This window comes from Artemia franciscana, chromosome 13 (genome assembly GCF_032884065.1).
Source record: "Artemia franciscana chromosome 13, ASM3288406v1, whole genome shotgun sequence".
NCBI lineage: Eukaryota > Metazoa > Arthropoda > Branchiopoda > Anostraca > Artemiidae > Artemia > Artemia franciscana.
The window spans coordinates 16,211,824-16,233,837 of NC_088875.1; the positions used below are offsets into that span (position 1 = coordinate 16,211,824).

The following is a 22,014-nucleotide window of genomic DNA, read 5'->3' on the forward strand; positions in this document are numbered from 1 at the left end:
GTTGTAGTTGTGTCCCTATGTCTCGGTCGTCATTTATATTCCCTGTGTCCTGGTCGTGATTTGTGTCCGGGTGTCCCAGTCTGTAATTTCTCTTTGAGGTTCCCGGTCGTCATTTATATTCCCTGTGTCCCAGTCGTCATTTGTGTCTCGGTATGTAATTTCATCAGTTGACAAACATGACGTCAGTCGACAAACAACTTCATGACGAATACAGCTCAATCCTTATAATGACGTCAGTCGACAAACATGACGTCAGTCGACACACAAACATGACGTCAGTCGACACACAAACACGACGTCACTCGACACACACACACACACAGACAACTTATTTATATGTATATATATATATATATATATATATATATATATATATATATATATATATATATATATATATATATATATATATATATAGATATATACATATATATATAATATATATATATATATATATATATATATATATATATATATATATATATATATATATATCCCCCAGCCCCCCCCCCCGCGCGTAAGTCGTTACACGCCATTGTAGTTGTGTCCCTGTGTCCCACTCTGAATATAGATAGTTCTTTTCCATTTTCTCTACCACTCTATATTAACCAAGTAATTCAATAACACAATCTGTATTAGCAAGTGTTTTTAGTTTTTTTTAATGATTGCAATTGAGCTGTCTTTTTTTTTTTGTCTTTTTTCCTCTTTTTTCAGTTTTTTCTTTTTTTTAGTTGCTAATCCAATAAATTGGTTAGAATATTCGGAAATACCTTTTCGACCAAATCATTTTTTGACGTCACTAAATTACAGAATTCAGGAGGCAGTTGTATGCGTCCTGAAACTGAGTCAACTGGGAACATTCTGTTTCCAATTGTGAAATCTGAAAATCTGATCTTCAGATTTGATTTCAGATTCAGATTGATTTCAGATTCCAATCTGAAAATGTTTCACCAGAGTGATTGTTTTGCAATCGGACACGTATATTTAAAGTTATTTTTAATGTATTTACGTGTGCCCATACATAAGAATTTTTCAGGCAAGCATTTATTTCATCCGAAGGTTTCGATCTAGCAATAATAGGTAATGTTTTGCCTGAAATCTCCCGCAAGCAATATTAAGGTTCTGCCAAAGGGTTTAGAATTTCCTCGTAAATCTTGCAATGATCGCTCGAGAACCTTGTGCGATTTTTGTGCGCCATTGTTCACTCGTCCCAAACAATAAGTTTGCATTGCTGCAATACTTTACCCATCCCAGATGATTTGGAAATGTTGCACCTGGGAGGCAATTTCAAAGCGGAATGAGTAGTTTTCCCACCAGGCAGCAACGTTGCGGCTATTCCGGACAAAGCAAGGGCTAACGCTGTCATTTTCGGATTGAATTGATGCCAGAAGCAATCTAATTAGAAACGTTTTACCAGTACCTCCTGGCGCTTCCAAGAAGAATATTTCTCCAACTTGGTTATCGACACAATGCATTATCTAATCGTAAATGCCTTTTTGTTCAGATGTTAACTTAGAAATATTTGTTTGTACATACGACAATAGATTAATTGTGTTGTAACTTTGTTCACGATCCCATCGATTGCCTCAACGATTGCCACTTCGCTGATAGTTGGAGCATTGTATGTATCTACGCACATGCTCAGCAGTAGGCGCTTTGTCAGCGGAAATAAAAAATTTAATAACTTTTTCAAGTTGTTTGGTTTGTTTTACCTTGGCTTGCCTTTCGTCAATATGAATTACATATCGCCAAACCTTTGTTTTTTTTAAACTAAAATCCGGTAGGCATTGATGACCTTATCCAAGTCAAAATCTCAAACCCAATCATTATCGCTATCATTTAAAGTTTTGATACGTTTTGATTCTTGCTGTCCAGGCTGATTTTCATCTAACTGCGTCGTTTTGCGTTCTTTACCGGCAAGCCTTTCGGCATTATCTCTTTGAGTCGCTTGCTCGGCTGTTTCTTCTACCATGTATACTAAAATTTCTCGCACGATTTGACTTCTTGGCTGTTTCTTCTACCATTGTAGGATTTATACTACATATTCTATTTGAATCACAACCCATATATACTTATAATGACGTCATATACAAAGCCTAATATACTTATAATGACGTCATATACAAAGACTTATATACTTATAATGACGTCAAATACAAACATACAAAATACATACATGACTTCACAATGTTCAATCCTTATAATGACGTCAATCGTCAAACGTACAAATATACATACACCTAATCAATCTATCTATATATATAAAAACTAGCTGTTGGTGTGGCGCTTCGCGCCACACCAACTCAGCTGATAGAGAAAGTAAGAAATGAAAGCGTGCCGAGGAATCACAAGAACAGCAAGAAAACAGGCTTGCGGCTAAAGAACGCAAAACCGCGCAGTTAGATGAAAATCCACCTGGAAAGCGAGAGTCAAAACATATCAAAACTGAAAATGATAGCGATGATGATTGGGTTTGGCATTTTGACTTGGATAAGGTCATCAATGCCTACCAGATTTAAGTTAAAAAACAAAGGTTCGGCGATATGTACTTCATAGTGACTCTGAAAAATAAAGAAGAAAAGAAAACTGAAAAAATGTAAAAAACTAAAAAAACTAAAAAGAAAAAACACTCAAAGATAAATTACAGACCGGGACACAAATGACGACCGACACAGAGGGAATATAAATGACGACCAGGAACCTCAAAGAAAAATTACAGACTGGGACACCCGGACACAAATCATGACCGGGAATAAATATGACGACCGGGACGCTGGGAAACAACTACAACGGGGACGCCGGGGGCACAGGCGGGATATATAATTGACGACTGAGACACAGGGATTGTTTGAATAGAAATTACAGAGCGGGACACAAATGAAAACCGGGACACTGGGACACAGGGAATATAAATGACGACCGGGACACTCAAAGAGAAAATACAAACTGGGACACTAGGACACAAATGACGACCGGGACACAGGGAATATAAATGCTATTTATATGCACAGACAATGGGACAGCGAAGAATGTTGTATATTCACATGTTTTACGTAGTTAAAAATATATATTTATATATATATCTCTATTCACAGGTGGGACACAGCTACAATGGCGCGTAACTAATATGGCGCGTAACGACTTACGCGCGCGGGGGGGCTTGGGGGGCGCGAAGCGCCCCACCAACTAGGTGTTGGGGTGGCACTATATATAAAAATAAGTTGTCTGTCTGTCTGGCTGTGGATCAGGTGACGTCATGTTTCTGTGTCGGCTGACGTCATGAAATTAGTTGTCGTCATTTTTGTTATGACGATGCTTAGTATATTGTAAAACACATTAATTTGGTTAATAATATACCATTTAAAACACCAAAATGAACATGCTGGAGTAGTCACTTGGTGAGAGAGGGTGTCAGAACGGAGAATGAAGGTCCCAGGTTCAAATCCTGGTTAGGCTAAAAAAGGTAAAAAACTAAAAACTAAAAAAAAACTGAAAAAACTAAAAAAAGGCAAAAACTACAAAAAAAAACTAAAAACTAATAAAAAAAATAAAAAGCTAAAAAACTAAAAAAACTAGAAAAAGGTAAAAAAACTAAGAACTAAAAAAAAAAACTAACAAAAAAGGAAAAACTGAAAAATAGAAGAGAAAAAGAAAACTAATAAAATTAAGAATAAAAATAAAAAAAAAATAAAAAAGATAAAAACTAAAAAAAAAGTAAAAAGAAAAAACGAAAAAAACTAAAAAAGCTAAAAAAAAGGTAAAAACCAATAAAAAACTAAAAAGAAAAAAAGGAAAAAAACTAAAAAAAACTAAAAAAGGTAAAAACTAAAAGAACTAAAAAAGAAAAAAAAACTAAAAAAAGGGAAAAACTGAAAAATAAAGGAGAAAAAGAAAACTAAAAAAATATAAATAAAAATAAAAAAACTAAAAAGATAAAAAGTTCAAAAAAAACTAAAAAACCTAAAAAAAGGTCAAAACCAATAAAAAAAAACTAAAAGGAAAAAAAGGGAAAAAATTAAAAATCTATTTCATCATATACCAATTCAAAAACGAATGTATACCGGGATGACGACCGGGACACAGGGAATATAAATGACACAACTACAACGGGGACGCCGGGGGGCACAGGGGGATATAAATGACGACCGGGACACCGGGACACAAGGAATATAAATGACGCCCGGGACACTCAAAGAGAAATCACAGACTGGGACACCGGGACACAAATGACGACCGGGACACAGGGAATATAAATGACGACCGGGACACAGGGACATAACTACAAAGGGGACGCCGGGGTGCACAGGGGGATATATAAATGACGATGGCGACTCAGGGAATGGTCGATTAGCAATCACCATCAACAAAGCTCAAGGGCAATCATTAGAATCATGAGGTATAGATCTGAATACGGATTGTTTTCCCATGGACCATTATATGTTGCATGTTCAAGAGTCGGTAAACCTGACAATCTATTTATATGCACAGACAATGGGACAGCAAAGAATGTTGTATATTCGCAAGTTTTACGTAGTTAAAAACATATATATATATATATATATATATATATATATATATATATATATATATATATATATATATATATATATATATATATATATATATATATATATATATATATATATATATATATATATATATATATATATCTATATTCACAGGTGGGACATAGGGACACAACTACAATGGCGCGTAACTAATATGGCGCGTAACGACTTACGCGCGCGGGGGGGCTTGGGGGGGCGCGAAGCGCCCCCACCAACTGGGTGTTGGGGTGGCGCGAAGCGCCATCCCAACAGCTAGTATATATATATATATATATATATATATATATATATATATATATATATACTAGCTGTTGGGGTGGCGCTTCGCGCAACCCCAACACCTAGTTGGTGGGGGCGCTTCGCGCCCCCCCCAAGCCCCCCCGCGCGCGTAAGTCGTTACGCGCCATAATAGTTACGCGCCATTGTAGTTGTGTCCCTATGTCCCACCTGTGAATATAGATAGATATATATATATATGGTTTTAACTACGTAAAACTTGCGAATATACAACATTCTTTGCTGTCCCATTGTCTTTGCATATAAATAGATTGTCAGGTTTACCGACTCTTGAACATGCAACATATAATGGTCCATGGGAAAACAATCTGTATTCAGATCTATACCTCATGATTCTAATGATTGCCCTTGAGCTTTGTTGATGGTGATTGCTAATCGACCATTCCCTGTCCCGGTCGTCATTTACATCCCCCTGTTTCCTCCGGTGTCCCCGTTGTAGTTGTGTCCCTGTGTCCCGGTCGTCATTTATATTCCCTGTGTCCCGTTCCTTTTTTTTAGTTTTTTTTAGTTTTTAGTTTTTTTAGTTTTTTACCTTTTTTTAGTTTTTTTAGTTTTTTAGCTTTTTTATTTTTTTTATTAGTTTTTAGTTTTTTTTGTAGTTTTTGCCTTTTTTTTAGTTTTTTTAGTTTTTTAGCTTTTTTATTAGTTTTTAGTTTTTTTTTGTAGTTTTTGCCTTTTTTTAGTTTGACAACTTATTTTTATATATATAGATAGTTTTTTTTTTTACTTATGTCCTGGTCGTCATTTATACTCCCTGTGTCCCGGTGCTTTGTTGATTGCTAATCGAACATTCCTTTTGTCCTGGTCGCTTTCTCTTTGAGTGTCGTCATTTATTAGTTTTTTCCTTTTTTTCTTTTTAGTTTTTTATTGGTTTTTACCTTTATTTTAGCTTATTTTTCAGTTTTTTCCTTTTTTTTAGTTTTTTTTTATTTTTTATTTTTTTTAGTTTTTTACCTTTTTTTAGTTTTTTTAGTTTTTTTAGTTTTTTTAGTTTTTTAGCTTTTTTACTTTTTTTATTAGTTTTTAGTTTTTTTTTGTAGTTTTTGCCTTTTTTTAGTTTTTTCAGTTTTTTTTTAGTTTTTTATTGGTTTTTACCTTTATAGTTTTTTTAGTTTTTTAGCTTTTTTATTTTTTTTATTAGTTTTTAGTTTTTTTTGTAGTTTTTGCCTTTTTTTAGTTTTTTCAGTTTTGACGTCACCTGATCCAGTTTTTTCAGGTGACGTCACCTGATCCATCCACACATCCACAGACAGACAACTTATTTTTATATATATGGAAGATATATATATATACATACATGACTTCACAATGTTCAATCCTTATAATGACGTCAATCGTCAAACGTACAAATATACATACACCTAATCGATCTATCTATATATATAAAAACTAGCGTAGAAAACTATTACGTATACTATTACGTAAAAACTATTACGTAGTTTTTAACTACGTAAAACTTGTGAATATACAACATTCTTCGCTGTCCCATTGTCTGTGCATATACAAAGCCTTATATACTTACAATGACGTCATATACAAACGCTCTTTTTACAAACCAACAAACATGCATACATACAACTTATTATGCGAGGAATAAGAACAGCCCCACCCTCAAAAGACCCTGTCAAGTTTGTTGCCTCTATTGAGTTTTCCACTGTTTGTTGTTTTTTTTACGGTAAGTCGCGTGCCATCGCAAAGCTTTGGTGGGTTGATATTTCGTAACAGTATTACCGGTACGCCTATTTTTAGTTGTAGCACGTGTGGTGGAAACCCTGGGAAATCCAGGGAATTTAAAAATTCAGATGGATAATTAACCACTTCATTTGGTTCCAGAACGGTGTCGACTGACTTGTAAAGGACTGCCTGGTTAGAATATTCGGAAATACTTTTTCAAACAATTCATTTTTGAGCGTCACTAAATTACAGAATTCAGCAGGCAGTTGTATACGTCCTGAAATTAAGTCTACTGGGAGCTTTCCGTTGACAATAGCCAGCAATTGATCTGCAAATGTTTGACCAGAGTCATCGTTTTACAATCAGACACGCATATTTGTAGTTAATTTTAATGTCTTTACGTGTGCCTATAAATTAGAATTTTTCAGGCAAGCATTCATTTCGTCTGCAGGGATTGATCTAGATATTATACGTAATGTTTGCCTGAAAACTCCCGCAAGCAATATTAATGTGCTGCCAAAGGGTTTCGAATTTCCTCGCAAATCTCTTAATGATTGATCTAGAGCCTCGAGCGATTTTTTGTGTGCCATTGTGCACTCGTCCCAAATAAAAAGTTTGTATTGCTGCAATACTTTACCCATTCCAGATGATTTGGAAATATTGCATATGGGAGTTTCTGTAGAATGCAAATTCAGAGGCAATTTCAAAGCGGAATGAACAGTTCTTCCACCAGGCAGCAACGTTGCGGCTAATCCGGAAGACGCAATTGCCAACGCTACGTCATTTTTTGATCGAATTGATGCCATAATCAATTTTATCACAAGCTTTTTACCAGTACCTCCTGGCGCATCCAAAAAGAAGATTTCTCCAACGTTGTTATCGACCAGTTGTTATCCACCAGGACACAAATGACGACCGGGACACAGGGAATATAAATGACGACCGGGACACTCAAAGAGAAATTAGAAACTGGGACACCGGGACACAAATGATGACCGGGACACAGGGACACATCATTAGAATAATGAGGTATAGATCTGAATACGGATTGTTTTTCCCATGGACAATTATATGTTGCATGTTCAAGAGTCAGTAAACCTGATAATCTATTTATATGCACAGACAATGGTACAACGAAGAATGTTGTATATTCGCATGTTTTACGTAGTTAAAAACATATATATTTATATCTGTCTCTATCCACAGGTGGGACACAGCTACAATGGCGCGTAACTAATATGGCGCGTAACGACTTACGCGCGCGGGGGGGCTTGGGGGGGCGCGAAGCGCCACCCCAACAGCTAGTTATATATATAAAAATAAGTTGTTTGTCTGTCTGTCCGCATATGACGTCTGAATTATTTCATCATATACCAATTCAAAAACTAATGTATTCAAGCCGAAGCAGCTGAGTTGGTAAAGCGTTATGTTCGAGGTTCTTGGTCCGAGAGGTTCCAGGTTCGAACCTTGGCTTTAGCATTAATACAAAAGAAGAAAAAAAACTAAAAAAGGTAAAAACTACAAAAAAACTAAAAAGAAAATACTAAAAAAACTAAAAAGCTAAAAAACTACAAAAAAAGGTAAAAAACTAAAAACTAAAAAAAAAAGTAAAAGCTACAAAAAAAACTAAAAAAAAAATAAAAACCAATAAAAAAAGTAAAAAAACTAAAAACTGAAAAAGAAAAAAAACTAAAAAAATGAAAAAACTAAAAAATAAAGGAGAAAAAGAAAACTAAAAAAAAAAACTAAAAAAGGTAAATGTATTCAAGCCGAAGTAGCTGAGTTGGTAAAGCGTTATGTTCCAGGTTTTAGGTCCGAGAGGTTCTAGGTTCGAGCCTTGGCTTTAGCATTAAAACTACAAAAAAAACTAAAAAGAAAAAAAAACTAATAAAAAAATTAAAAAAACTAAAAACTGAAAAAGAAAAAAAAACAAATAAAAGGGAAAAAACTGAAAAATAAAGGAGAAAAGGAAAACTAAAAACCGGGACACAGGGAATATAAATGACGACCGGGACACTCAAGGAGAAATTACAGACCGGGACACTGGGACACAAATGACGACCGGGACACAGGTAAAATAAATGACGACCGGGAAGCTCATAGAGAAATTACAGACTGGGACACTGGGACACAAATGACGACCGGGATACTGGGAATATAAATGACGACCGGGACACAGGGACATAACTACAACGGGGATGCCGGGGGCACAGGGGGATATATAAATGACGATGGGGACACAGGGAATGTTCGATTAGCAATCACCATCTCAAGGGAATCATTAGAATAATGAGGTATAGATCTGAATATGGATTGTTTTTCCCATGGACAATTTTATGTTGCATGTTCAAGAGTCGGTAAACCTGACAATCTATTTAGTTTTATCATTCTTTGTTGAATAAATATAGAATACAGACCTCGCCCCACTGCCCGCGCGGCTCATGGATTAATACACTTCGCTTAATAGGTAGTGTTATCTGTAAGCAAGCCAACTTAACGCAATTTAATATCGTTGGAGGGGGATTTTAGAAACCTAAAAAATAGATACGCTTCTCTAATAATGACAAAGAAAAAATATGCGATCATCAGAATCTTGCTATATGCAGTAATACGTACTTTGGAGCACTTGGAACGAAACAACATTCACCATTTTTTTTTAAAGAAGCACAAGCCTTTAAAAAAAACTGTAATTAATCAGTTAGATCTACTATCATATGGGAAACATGAGTTGATCAGAATAGTTGATCCAATACGGACTGCTAAGAAGAGGTCATCATGCTCATAAAGGATAAGGGTGTAGAAGTGTGCATTACACTTAAAGAACCCTGCCAGACCCCCTAAGGGACGACCAAAAGTCACCCTGGCAGCAGTTAAAAAGATTATGTAACTTGGACTTCGATGCAAAAAATTAAGGCTAAATGAAGTCAAAATATGATCTTGCAAAAAATTCTACATCATATTAGTTGCTTAATTAACAAATGAAAAAGGGTTTTTCCTTAGTTCCATTAATATTGTATATTAACACAGTAGACATTGTATATTAATGCGTGATACGTCTCGTTTTCTCAAAAACGGTTATTTAACAAATCATTCTGACCATCCAATGGGCTACACGTTACCTGATAAAATATCATTTTCCGGAATCCTCCAGCGATTTTCTATGAAGCCTTTCGTGTTTTTGTCTGAACCTTCGCGTTTTGTTCCATCACTTTAAATAAAGTGGATGTGTATACTTTTCGTGTTCTAGAGTTTTCTTGATTTTGTAAAAGACACCTGCCAATCACTTAAATAATTTTTTTTTTACTCTGCCGGTTTCTTGCCCTTTTTTCAGAACTTCCTCATACTCTTCGTAGGCAATATCTTCCTCCCGAGTAGAGGGGAAAGTCAAATTTAGCTCATCATACTCATCATACTCTTCGTAGGCAATATCTTCCTCCCGAGTAGAGGGGAAAGTCAAATTTAGCTCATTATTTAGACCCCGAATAAGTTTTTCAGGATTTCTCTCTAATGCTCTAACCCATTTATTTTCTTTTAGCAAACGAAACCTTTTAATAATTCCCGTCTGGTGTTGTCCAACTCTTTTAACGACTTATAAGTTTGTCCACACTGGTCTCCTTGGCATTTGCAGACACGGCCTTTTCCATCTGATATGATGCGATACACTGATTAGCTAATTTACTCAGAAATTAATCGTTATTCAATATCTTAGCGCCAGGGTCTCTGTCTTAGCTCCACAAGCAAGCTCGTATCTTACAATCCAAACATTGGATGATTTCTTTTTTAATTGGCATTGTCTCTCTTCAAAGTATAATTAAATTTTCAACTCAAACGAATATACCAACGATATTGATGAGTAATATCGCTTAATCAATTAATAAACCACTTTTAGCAAACTCAGTAATTGCCAGATAACAAAAATGACTATGCACAATAACTATTTTAAGTTATCAGCAACGAGCAATGATTTCCAAATGCTGAAAGTATTTACTTCCGGTAATAAATAGTTCCTTCTCAATTAGCCGATTATTTCTCGCGAGCTAATCAGTTTCGAATTACCTTAATCCGTAAGATCTATTTAATCTGGCTAGGCTAAGCTCATAAATTTTAATTCGCAGTATTTCAACTAATTCCGTCTTTTACCATGTTTTTTTTACAATTTACTAAAGTAGGCAACTGTTTAGGCTAAATTAACTTGGTTCTTTAGAAAAACGCGTTTTCTTTTAATACTAGGGTCAAGTCCCTTAACTGGCTGCCACCACTTTTCGCTATAGTATACTATAAGCTACCACCCTTTTATCTGCCACACCACACCAGTACCACTGGCGTTGCCAATAGATTATTGAAATCGATCGAGTCATTTCAAGGGTTTTACAGTTTCTTCGCGAACTAGTATTGCAACGAATGTGTGCTTGAAATGTGTACTACTTTTTCAGGGGTCAAACTATTGATCAAGGTGCCACAGCCTGTATCACCACTAATATCTCTCTAATTATCTCTTTGCAGGGTAACAAAGCTCATAAATTTTAATTCGCAGTATTTCAACTAATTCCGTCTTTTACCATGTTTTTTTTCTATCGATATATTAATGATGATACTTTTCGAAAACTTTTCCTGTCCTGCCAGGGTTTGGGAAAAATAAACTCACACATTTGGAGAAAATAACTCACTTTTAACGTCAACTCCGACAAACCAGAACCAAAATCAAAACCAGAACCGAAACGGACCAAAAACAAAATCATTATTTTCACACAAGCAAAATTGGTGGTGGTTGGACCACAGAACTCTGGCTAATCCGCAAAATTAAAGTTCTAATCACCTGCTTCTTTTGAATAATGTTATCTGTCAATAGCCCAAATCAGCCAAACAAAGCTAGATTTTCAACCAAACCTTTTACGTCTTAAGAAATTCTTATCTTGGCAACTTGGCAACGAGACTTTAACTTGACCTTTAAACTATACTACTATAGGAAAATGCAATCAAAAGAAAACCAGTCATTTATCTGAAAAGAAAAGGGACAGTCTCAAAAACTATATCTTCAATTTTTGCTGTCCAAAATTTTGTGAGTTGTTTTTTTCTAGGGAGGTTACTAAAAAAAAACAGTAGCAGTATTGGTTAACTGACCAAACTTTTCCAAAAAGAAGAAAAAGCTTCGAGAAGGAAGTCTAGAAGAAAAAGTTTCGAGAAGGAAGTCTTGGAGGCAACTGAAGAGAAGAATGTTTATTCGTTCTTTACCATATGTACCAAGGCTAAATGAAAAGTTTAAAAGAATTTTAGAAAGTAATAGTTTAAGGGTAGCAGTAGTTTTCTAGATTCTGGGAAGGTTCGTGCTTCATTGGGGCAGTAAAGTGGGGACTATAAGATCCCATGGCTTGCAGAAGCTCATATATGGGACGTACAAACCATTGGAAATTAGATCACTACAGCAACAAGACCCCATTTCGTTGGCTTTAAAGCAATATTCAAAACCTGAAGATTTCACTTCAGCTCTAACGGAATATATTTAGGATTTTCTGGACCATTTTATCTTGTTCAGAAATGTCTCTTTGATTTCAAGGGACCAGGATTTAAAACAAAATTTTTGGGGAACTATTGAAATTAACCTAGTTTTATTTAATAACAAAACTTTGAACAGAGAAACAGGTGAATTTAGCTTGAACTCTAGTCAAATTTATTTCAGTCAGATAAGAGTATAGTTAATTTCACCAAATGCATTTAACTTCTTCCCAATTGTATGTTGAAATAATGATAATAAACCATAGCCTGGAAGGTCAAAGAGATATGCTTCTGGCGTTACTTTGAAAGAGATAAGAGCATTGAACAATATGTATCTATTTTGCCTGTTTTTTATATAAATTATTGGTCTTGATTGTTTTATTTTGGTATTTCTGCTGATTATGGTCACTGCATATGTGACTAAAGTATCCAGAATTTTTTGTGAATTATTACTGTCTCATAAAAGGTTTTTTCTTTCTCTGAACTTTTATTTATCGTCATGGAAAGGCAGCGTGGTCTTCGATATTATTTACGTCATATATAAAGGGATACTTTGACCAATGAAGTTTATAAATATATAAACATCAATAAGAAACATTTATATATTATAAATCAACACGATTTTCTTCTACAGTGTTTGAAGATGAGAATTGTTCCCCCTTCGTTAAAATTCAGTCTACATTTAGGCACTTTTAAAGAAGAAAAAGTTGAATAAAGTTTGCAATTCAAGAATTATCACTTTATTAAAAATTAAATAAAAAAAAACACGTTTTTTAACTGCAAGTAGAGAACGACATTAAAACTTAAAACGAAGAGAAACTATTCCGTATATGAAAGTGGTTGTCCTCTCCTCATGGCCTTGCTCTTCACACTAAACTTTGACTCTTTCTCACAACTTTACTTTTTAAAACAATAAAAAAAACTTTAGCGTAAAGAGCGAGTTGTTGAAGAGAGTACAACCCCTTTCATATACGGAATAATTTTTGTTCGTTTTAAGTTTTAATGTCGCTCCTTACTTGCAGTTAAAAAACTTGTTTTTTTTATTAAATTTCTGAACGTTTTTTCATTAATGCCTGTTTTGATTTTAGCTCACCGTACATGAATAGCTGAAACAAAATTTTCATATTATTTTTTTTGGCAAAATTGCTTTCTCATAGTTTTGATCGGACTATTTTGATAAAAAGGTTTAGGGGAGGAACCCTAGTTGCACTCCAATTTTTGGTTACTTAAAAAGGCCACTAGAACTTTTTTTTTACGAACGTTTTTAATTAGTAATAAATATACGGAACTTATGAACGCACTTACGTAACGAAATTCTATGTTTTATATTTTTATTCGTCTACGTACATGAGGGGCTCTCCCCCTCGTCAGTACCTCGCTTTTTACACTAAAGCTTCAATTTGGTCCTAATTCTTTAAGAATAACTGCTGAATCACATGCCATAGAATAAATAGTTGAAATTACTAAAAACACTTTGGCGTAAAGAGTGAGGTATTGTGGAGTAGACGAACTTCCTTATATAAATAATAATTTCTGTTCATTTTAGGTTCTAATGCTGCTCCTTACCTCCACCTGAAAAATCTTTTTTAATATTTATTTTCTCATTGTTTTTTTTTTCAAATAATGCTAGAAAATCCTACGGCCCCTACATAGAAATTTTCTTCCCTCAGGATATATTCCTCCATGGAAAAATCCTCCAGCGTAAACCCCCTCCCCCGACCCCCCTATAACATGAAAAAAGTCCCCCTAAACACGTCTATACACGTCCCAATAACCATTACTTAATGCAAACACTGGTCAAAGTTTATAACTTGCAGCCCCTCCCACGGGGACTGTGGGGGAGTAAGTCGTCCCCAATGACATAGTTATAAGGTTTTCCGACTATGCTGAGTAAAATGGCTGTCTCAGAATTTCGATCCGACGACTTTGGGAAAAAAATGAGCGTGGGAGGGGGCCTAGGTGCCCTCCAATTTTTTGGTCACTTAAAAAGGGCACAAGAACTTTTCATTTCCGTTCAAATGAGCCCTCTCGTGAAATTCTAGGACCACTGGGTCGATACGATCACCCCTGGAAAAAAAAATAAAAAAAAAAAATAAAAAAAAATAAACACGCATCCCTGATTTGTCTTCTGGCAAACAATACAAAATTCTACATTTTTGTAGATAGGAGCTTGGAACTTCTACAGTACGGTTCTCTGATACGCTGAATCTGATGGTGTGATTTTTGTTAAGATTCTATGACTTTTAGGGGGTGTTTCCCCTTATTTCCTAAAACAGGGAAAATTTTCTCAGGCTCGTAACTTTTGATGGGTAAGACTTAACTTGATGAAACTTATATATTTGAAATCAGCAATAAAATGCGATTCTTTTGGTGTAACTACTGGTATCAAAATACCAGAGCTTTGGTTACTTAGAGCTTTTTTAGAGCTTTGGTTACTATTGAGCCAGGTCGCTCCTTACTACAGTTCGTTACCACGAACTGTTTGATAAGTTAAGAACGACTTAAAGTATGGACGAAGGAAATACTACACCTAAACTATATTACAAATGCTTACTACACAGTTCCTTGTTTCTTAAATTATATGGATTTCCAAATATCCATAAGAAAAACCTACCATTACGACCAATTCTTCAAGTACAAGGTACTAAGGTACAGCAAGTGAACAATAAGTACAAGTACAAGTATTGTAAGCAAATGGTTAGTGTTAGTGGAACCCTAAAGTTTAATCCTAAATATTAAGCTTCGACATCGTATCAATGCACACGAACATTGATATGGAAGCAGCTAAAATGTTTCTTGAAAGAAAGTTATTAAAAAATTTGAACTTAATTAGTTTCAAAACCAATTTGGAAGATTGCGTAATTCTAAATTTAGAAAGGTTGTGCATTAGGTTCTTTAATTTTTTCAAATCAGAAAAGAATTTTTTGAACAGGCAAAGTGTCTGCTTATGTGGGCCCCTTTAAGTCCATTACTAGCAAATGTTTTCGATGAAAATATTAAAAGATTACGTTAGATTCATGTTTCTTACAAAATTTCTGGGGACGGTAATGGATGACATAAATTCAGTATGGAATTATGGGGAAGAACTCAAGTTTTTTTTTTAAATATCTTATTTTTTGCGGGAGCGGCGATTTAAAATTTATTTTTGAAAATAAAAGAGGATAGGAAACTTCCATTTGTTGATATTCTTCTTTTAAAAAATGAAAATAGTCTGGACTTTAAAATTAACAGAAAACCAACTAATAACAATAGACTTTTATGTTTTATCTCCGTTGACGCTCGCCAAGTAAAAATTGGTTTGACCATTTCTTTTACTGACCGTGTCTTTAATATTTCCTCTCCGAAATTTTTTGAGGAAGGAATTGTCTTTGCTAAAAAAAAATACTAAGATGTAGCCCAACAATATAAAAGACAAAGCTAGTCAAAATATCGAAAAAATATTAAATTTCTAGGGAAACTTGGGGCAGAATCTATTCGAAGAAAGACAGAAAAGAACATTATGTGCGCGAGGAACGGGTTGAACTGGAGGGGGGTGGAATTTACCCCCAGCCCCAGAAAATACCCCCTCGTCCGGGGCTGGTTGGTCCAAAATTATTTTCAAGCTCTCGAAACTCTTAATTTCTGGTGTAATGGCCATCCTTGGAAGTTTCTACGATCATGAAGTGGAGAGGTGGATGAGGAAGGGACAGTATCACTCCTATAAGTAATAAAAGCTACTCATTTGGGCTTTCATGCTACTCTTTACTTTCATAATAGCAGCGTACACCAGAAACATTCCTAGTAATCACAAGGGAGTAGATATTAATTTTACATTTTGATGCGTTTTTAGTGTTTTTGTAACCCCCATCTCTTCAAAAAATTAACCCTTCTCAAACAAAGAAACTAGGTTACAGCCCCTGGAATTATTCGTCAATTCCTACCTCCACGCTCCCATTGTCTCTACCTTAAAATCAATTCTGTGTTTTTCTGAGGGTTCAATGAGACCTGGGACGCTTTGGCACCACAATACACCCTTTGGAGTAGCTCCCTCCCTTACTAACTAAAAAAAAATTAGAGGACCCCATTATAGAAGTTTCAGTGCTTTTTAGGTTTTGTAATTTGTCCATTGCTTACAGATGGCATTTGCTATTGCACGGAAGATTTTGCAGGGGAAGGGGTATTGTCTAGGGGAATTTTCAGTGAGAATAAAAATTTTGGGAAGAACTTTCTTTCAGTGGGGACCCAATTGTCTGGTTAGATTTCTCCAAAAAAATGTAGGTAATGTCCACAGGAATACTTCAAGGTGACACTTACTTCTTATTGCACAAAAATGTTTCTCGCGTTTATTCTAATTCTTTATTTAACTGAAGTGATTTATAAGGCAATGATCTATCATTAAGTGGGGGTGGTAGATCTTTGGGCAGAGAGGGCTGTATGATACCAAAAGGAGTACGTTTCATTGGCCTATTTTAATTTAAGCTTCACTGAGCCTTCAGATGAAAACTAAATAATTTTTTGGGACTTGTTGTCTAATTCATCTTAGTTTCCGCGTATAGATGTAATCGGTGCTGGGGTGGAATGGAAGGGAATAGTAGTGTCCTATCTAAGTTGATCCAGGTTGTGTTTGATGAAATTGTGCATCCAAAGAGGATATGAGACAAAATAAAAATAACTCTGTGTAAGACTTCAGGGTACTTCGTCCCAGAAATGTTTTCACCTCTAAAAATTCCACAAGAATAATCCCCTCTGCAGGCAACTTCCCCGCAAAAAAATGTCCGTATGTTTCCCAATAACTGATAATATCTGTAATTTACAAAACTCAAATAGGCACATAAACTTCTGTAATAGGGTTCTTTGACTGTCTTGTCGTTAGAATTGGACGCCTTCAGTTAAATACAGAACTAGTTATTAGGACCGACAAGGGGAGGGTGGAGGTAAAAATTGATGTTTAGTCCCTGGGCCATAGCCAGGACTTTTATTTGAGGGAAAGAGGGACAAAAAAACTTTAAAAGCGCATCAAATTGTGAAATTGATCTTTAATACCTCTTCAATTATACAAATATTTTTGGCCTACGCTGTTATTACGAAGTTAAATACAGAAATTAAACCCCAAAATGAGCAAAATTTATTTGGTATAGGAAGAAGAATGTCCCTTACTCATCAACTACTCCATATCATACTAGCAAAACTTTGGAGGGTACTCATTACATCAGAAAATGAGAGTTCTAGTCATTTTTCTATAAGTCGAAAGTGATTGGAGACCATCCAGCCAAGAGGGTTATTTTCCACAGGGGGGAGGTTATTTTTCCGGAAATGCTTTATCGAGGAGGAGGCAATATCCAGGAGGGGAGCTATTCTCTAAGGGGGGATTTTCCAGAGGAAGCGCCTACACCCAAACTGGACTAGGATTGAACCAGACAGTCTCCATAGCTCAGACACCATTAAGTAAAAAACTCTAAAATAATTGGTAAGAGTGCTATCTAACCATCATGTCTCAAGAAAGAATTTCTAGTTTGGCTGATAGGTCCTCTCAAAACTCAAACTGAAAAAAAACTATTTTAGGTAGGTCAATTTCTTTTTTTCTGGCACCTTGCACATTGTTGTTCCAAGTTGTAAGCATAATACCAAAAATTTCCACTTATTTTTCTAAATTCTTTGGTCATTCTAGAATCGTGAAAGGTTGCATAATCTATCTTATCCTTAATGCTTTTAGTCGGAATGGATTTCTCTCTCGGATTGTGATGGAGGGAGGGGGGAGGATGACCCATACATTTTTTGGGGAGGGTTGAGCCAGACTGTGTTCGCTTCTACCCTGCATGGGCAGGAGTAGATTACAAGCTAGGGCTTGAACAGGAAGAGCAAAAAAAAGTGCCAAAAATCTACCGGCGGTCCTGTACAAACAGTAAATTCGTCCATAAAACAGTTTTTTTTTTTTACTTGAATACAGTTACACTAACGTTACAGTTACGGTAAGCCTGCTTAATTAAAGCAGATTGTGCGATGAGAAATCAAACTCAAAGCAAAAGCTTTTACGCACTCTGCTGGCTCCAGTACAAGAAAAAGGTTTTGGCAAACCTTGAAGAATATCAAAGAGATCGAGACTTGCAGCACCTTTGGCCTAGGGAGGGAAGAACTCTTTGTTTTTCTTGCACAGGAAACTAATTGTAGCGTCACCTTCTGCAATATCCTGCACTAATTTAAAAAAGCAGTAGATTGACTTCTTTAGCTGGAACTTAAAAAGGATGTAATTTTCAACTGACACAGAAGATAGAATGAACGGCAAGTCATCATTATTGTCTTCATCGCCAATATGTAATTATTCAATAGATGAAATACACAGCTTGAGATCTATCATGGGCGGCTCCTTAGGTTGTTTTCTACCCCGATCTACCACGGGCATCTCTTTAAGCTTTCATCTACCCAAACAAAAGAAAGACAGATACACATGCTTCAGAAAAACTGGAAGAATAAAATTTTTCATTGTAGGCCTATTATATTGAAAATACACAAGAAATTAAAAAAAGACAAGTTTTTTCACGCAAAATTAAGAATAATGTTAAGGTTTCAATCAATTGACAACAACAGTGAATAAGCGATGATTCACCCACTAATCCCCTTATGCGGAAACTGCGTGAATTTGGTAAAGATCGTACATTTGGAGCTTAACTACACCTACAAAAAAAGAGACAAACCTAGGAGCTTGCCAAGCTTTGCCCAACGACTTCCAAAATTCAGCTTGTTTGGATGTAAGGCAGTTCGATAGCAATTTAGCCGCTTTTACTGTCAAAGGTGGCAAAACTATTCTTTTCGGGATGTTTGTTTCCAGTTCAGCGTCTCTTGAAGCATCAATTATCAGCTCCAGATAAGTAAAAAGAAAGTCAATGACATCAGTAGAAAAGCTATCAATAATTTGTGCCTTTAATTCCGCCTAAAAAGTAAAATTTTGAAAAAATCTTCTTCCAGATACTGGTATGAAGGAGAAGGAATATTTCATCCTCTTGGGTTTTCGTGGGAACCCTGTCCATAAATATATAAAACTAGCTGTTGGTATGGCGCTTCGCGCCCCCAAGCCCCCCCCCCCGTGCAAATAAGTCGTTACACGCCATATTAGTTACACGCCATTGTAGTTGTGTCCCTGTGAATATAGGTAGATATATGTATAGGTAGATATATATATATATATATATATATATATATATATATATATATATATATATATATATGTTTTTAACTACGTAAAACTTACGAATATACAACATTCTTCGCTGTCACATTGTCTGTGCATATAAATAGATTGTCAGGTTTACCGACTCTTGAACATGCAACATATAATTGTCCATGGGAAAACAATCCGTATTCAGATCTATACCGCATTTTTCTAATGATTGCCCTTGATCTTTGTTGATGTGATTGCTAATCGAATATTCCCTGTGTCCCCGTCGTCATTTATATATCCCCCTGTGCCCTTCCAGCGTCCCCGTTGTAGTTGTGTCCCTGTGTCCCGGTCGTCATTTATATTCCTTGTGTCCCGGTGTCCCGGTCTGTAACGTCATAAAGTCTTCTATGGTTCTGCTGATGCAGCCACTTGAGGAAGTTTAGCTTTTCCTGAGGCGCAACACATTCCCATTGTTTCTCCATTAAATTTCAAGGTCTTGCAATAGTGACAAATTTTAGACATAATCCTGATTTGAACACATCTACTCAAGCTATAATCATCGACTGGGATGTACCTGAATGCCAGGCGATATTTTTGACGTTGCTCTTGTGATTCCTCGCCACGCTTTCTTTTGACATTATCTCTTTGAGCCGAAACCCTATTTTCACGTTTTTCTTGTGATTCCTCGGCACGCTTTCTTTTGGCATTATCTCTTTGAGCCACAAGCCTGTTTTCACGTTGTTCTTGTAATTCCTCAGCATGATTTTTTCGGTAATTTCTCTTTGCCCCTCAAGCCCGTTTTCACGTTGTTCTTGGGATTCCTCGGCACTCTTTCTTCTGGTATTATCTCTTTGAGCCGCGAGCCTGTTTTCAGGTTATTCTTGTGATTCCTCGGCACGATTTTTTTGGTAATTTCTGTTTGAGACGCAAGCCTTTTTTCACGTTGTTCTTGTGATTCCTCTGCACGCTTTCTTTTCTTATTTTCTCTTTGAGCCGCATCCTCGGCTGTTTCTTCTGCCATTGTGGGATTTATACTAAATATTCTCTTTGAATTGCAACCCTTATATACTTATAATGACGTCATATACAAAGCATTATATACTTATAATGACGTCACATGCGTACAAACAAACAAACATACAACTTATTTTTATATATCTAGAGGTATATATAGTTTAGGTTAAATATACGATATTTAGATATTTGAACACCGAAATGCGTTAGTTAAAACTTAGAACTAGAATAAATGAGGTTAAGTTTACCTAGGATCAGAAAACTAGAAGCAAATTATTTTTATGTACACCATCATTTACAAAAATCCTTTCATCTCACATAACAGAGAATCCCACATACTTCTAATAATTTCATAATCAGTTCATATATCTAAGAAGAGAAAAAAAGAGTGCGAGAAACAGAGCGAGGGGGAGATCGAGCAAGACGGTGAGCAAAAAAGAGAGAGGAGGAGAGGGAGAGAGAGAGAGGAGGGGAGACAGAAAGTAAAGAGAGAAATGGGATCAAAATATACAATAAAGGACTTACCAATTACCGACTGGCTACCCAAAAGAAAAAAATAGACAGTTTATTCAATTATCGATTTATTAAATAATGATAAAACTTTCCTTAATTTTTCATACCCAAATGGATTGCGTAGTAATTCGACATATCATTGCATCCGCGGTAAAAAATTTCCATCAGATTTTTTTGTGTGCGTGACAGTGGTATCCAGCCCACAGCCCGTGGGCCATATAACATTTACAGGGGTTACGAATGCAGCGCAAGTAGGAAAAATCATTATCAAAAAACAGAAAAAGCGGACCTAGAGCCCCAACTTGCTTTAGCATTCTAATCAACCCTAGTGTGAAGAAAGACCATCTAGATTTTTACAAGGATTCAACAAAGAAAAATGCTTACGTAATGAACTTTAACTTGAAACTTAAAAATACAATTCATAAGGAGACTGATAGTTCCCGTACGATAAGTACCGAAGTCCCTATTCTCTGCCTTCGGCTAAGTGAATCGTGAATGGTTAGGGGTAAATATAATCAGGACAAAAAGTCCGGTTGCTTATATAATGAATGTTTACTTAAACTGATAGATGCTTCCCATATTTTTCCCCCAGATACAACGATTCATTAGAGCTAAAGTCATTTGTTGGAGCATTAACCGAACAACGAGTATATCAGGAGTAGAGACAACGGAAAACAACAACACCATGTATATTACTAGAAATTTCCTTCTTAAAGACAAATACCCTGCGTTCGTTCGGTATTGTTTTCATTTACTAATTTGGCAACCGTCCTTAGCGGATACTGTCTAATTTTTTCATCTATAAACAGCAAAGAAAAAGTAATTAAGTAGAATAAAGGATAGGTAAAAAATGCGAAAAAAGACAAAATAAAAAGTAGTATGTAAAATAATAAAAAGAGAAACAACAGTGAGAAACAGAAAAATAAGTAAACAGTAACAAAAAAAAAGAAAAAAAGAAGGAAGCACATAGCAAGAGAAAATAAAACATAACTTTCTCTTCCCGAAATAAAAAGATGTTTATATAGAAAAGCTTTGCTAAAATATTACAAACAAGTGTTACATCCGAAAAACTTACCAAAAGATTAAAAGAAAGTTTAAATTTTCGAAGAGTGTCTATGAAGTCTTCTTCTAGCTTTGCAATGGAATGACCAGTTTCTTTACCATCACAATACTCCTTCTTTTTTGGCTTGCAGGATCTAAAACAAAATATCTAAATACTGCTTTTTACAATAACTAAGGCAATTAATGTGCTGGAAATAATATGAAACATGTCAAGTAAAAACTAATTTATTAACCCTTAGATTTGTAACAGACGGCAAC

General features: G+C 35.5%; 1 protein-coding gene across 2 annotated transcripts in view; it reads right to left on the minus strand.

Moving 5' to 3' along the window:
- The window catches only part of LOC136034589 (uncharacterized), a 134,620-nt gene that overhangs the window by 96,489 nt on the left and 16,117 nt on the right, over positions 1-22,014 (minus strand). For both annotated transcript variants that reach the window (XM_065715855.1, XM_065715854.1), the window contains exons 4-5: positions 21,770-21,890; positions 18,704-18,939 (exon numbers count right to left, since the gene is read on the minus strand). In XM_065715855.1, the coding sequence (XP_065571927.1) occupies positions 18,704-18,939; positions 21,770-21,890 (357 nt within the window). The remainder of the gene's footprint in view (positions 1-18,703; positions 18,940-21,769; positions 21,891-22,014) is intronic.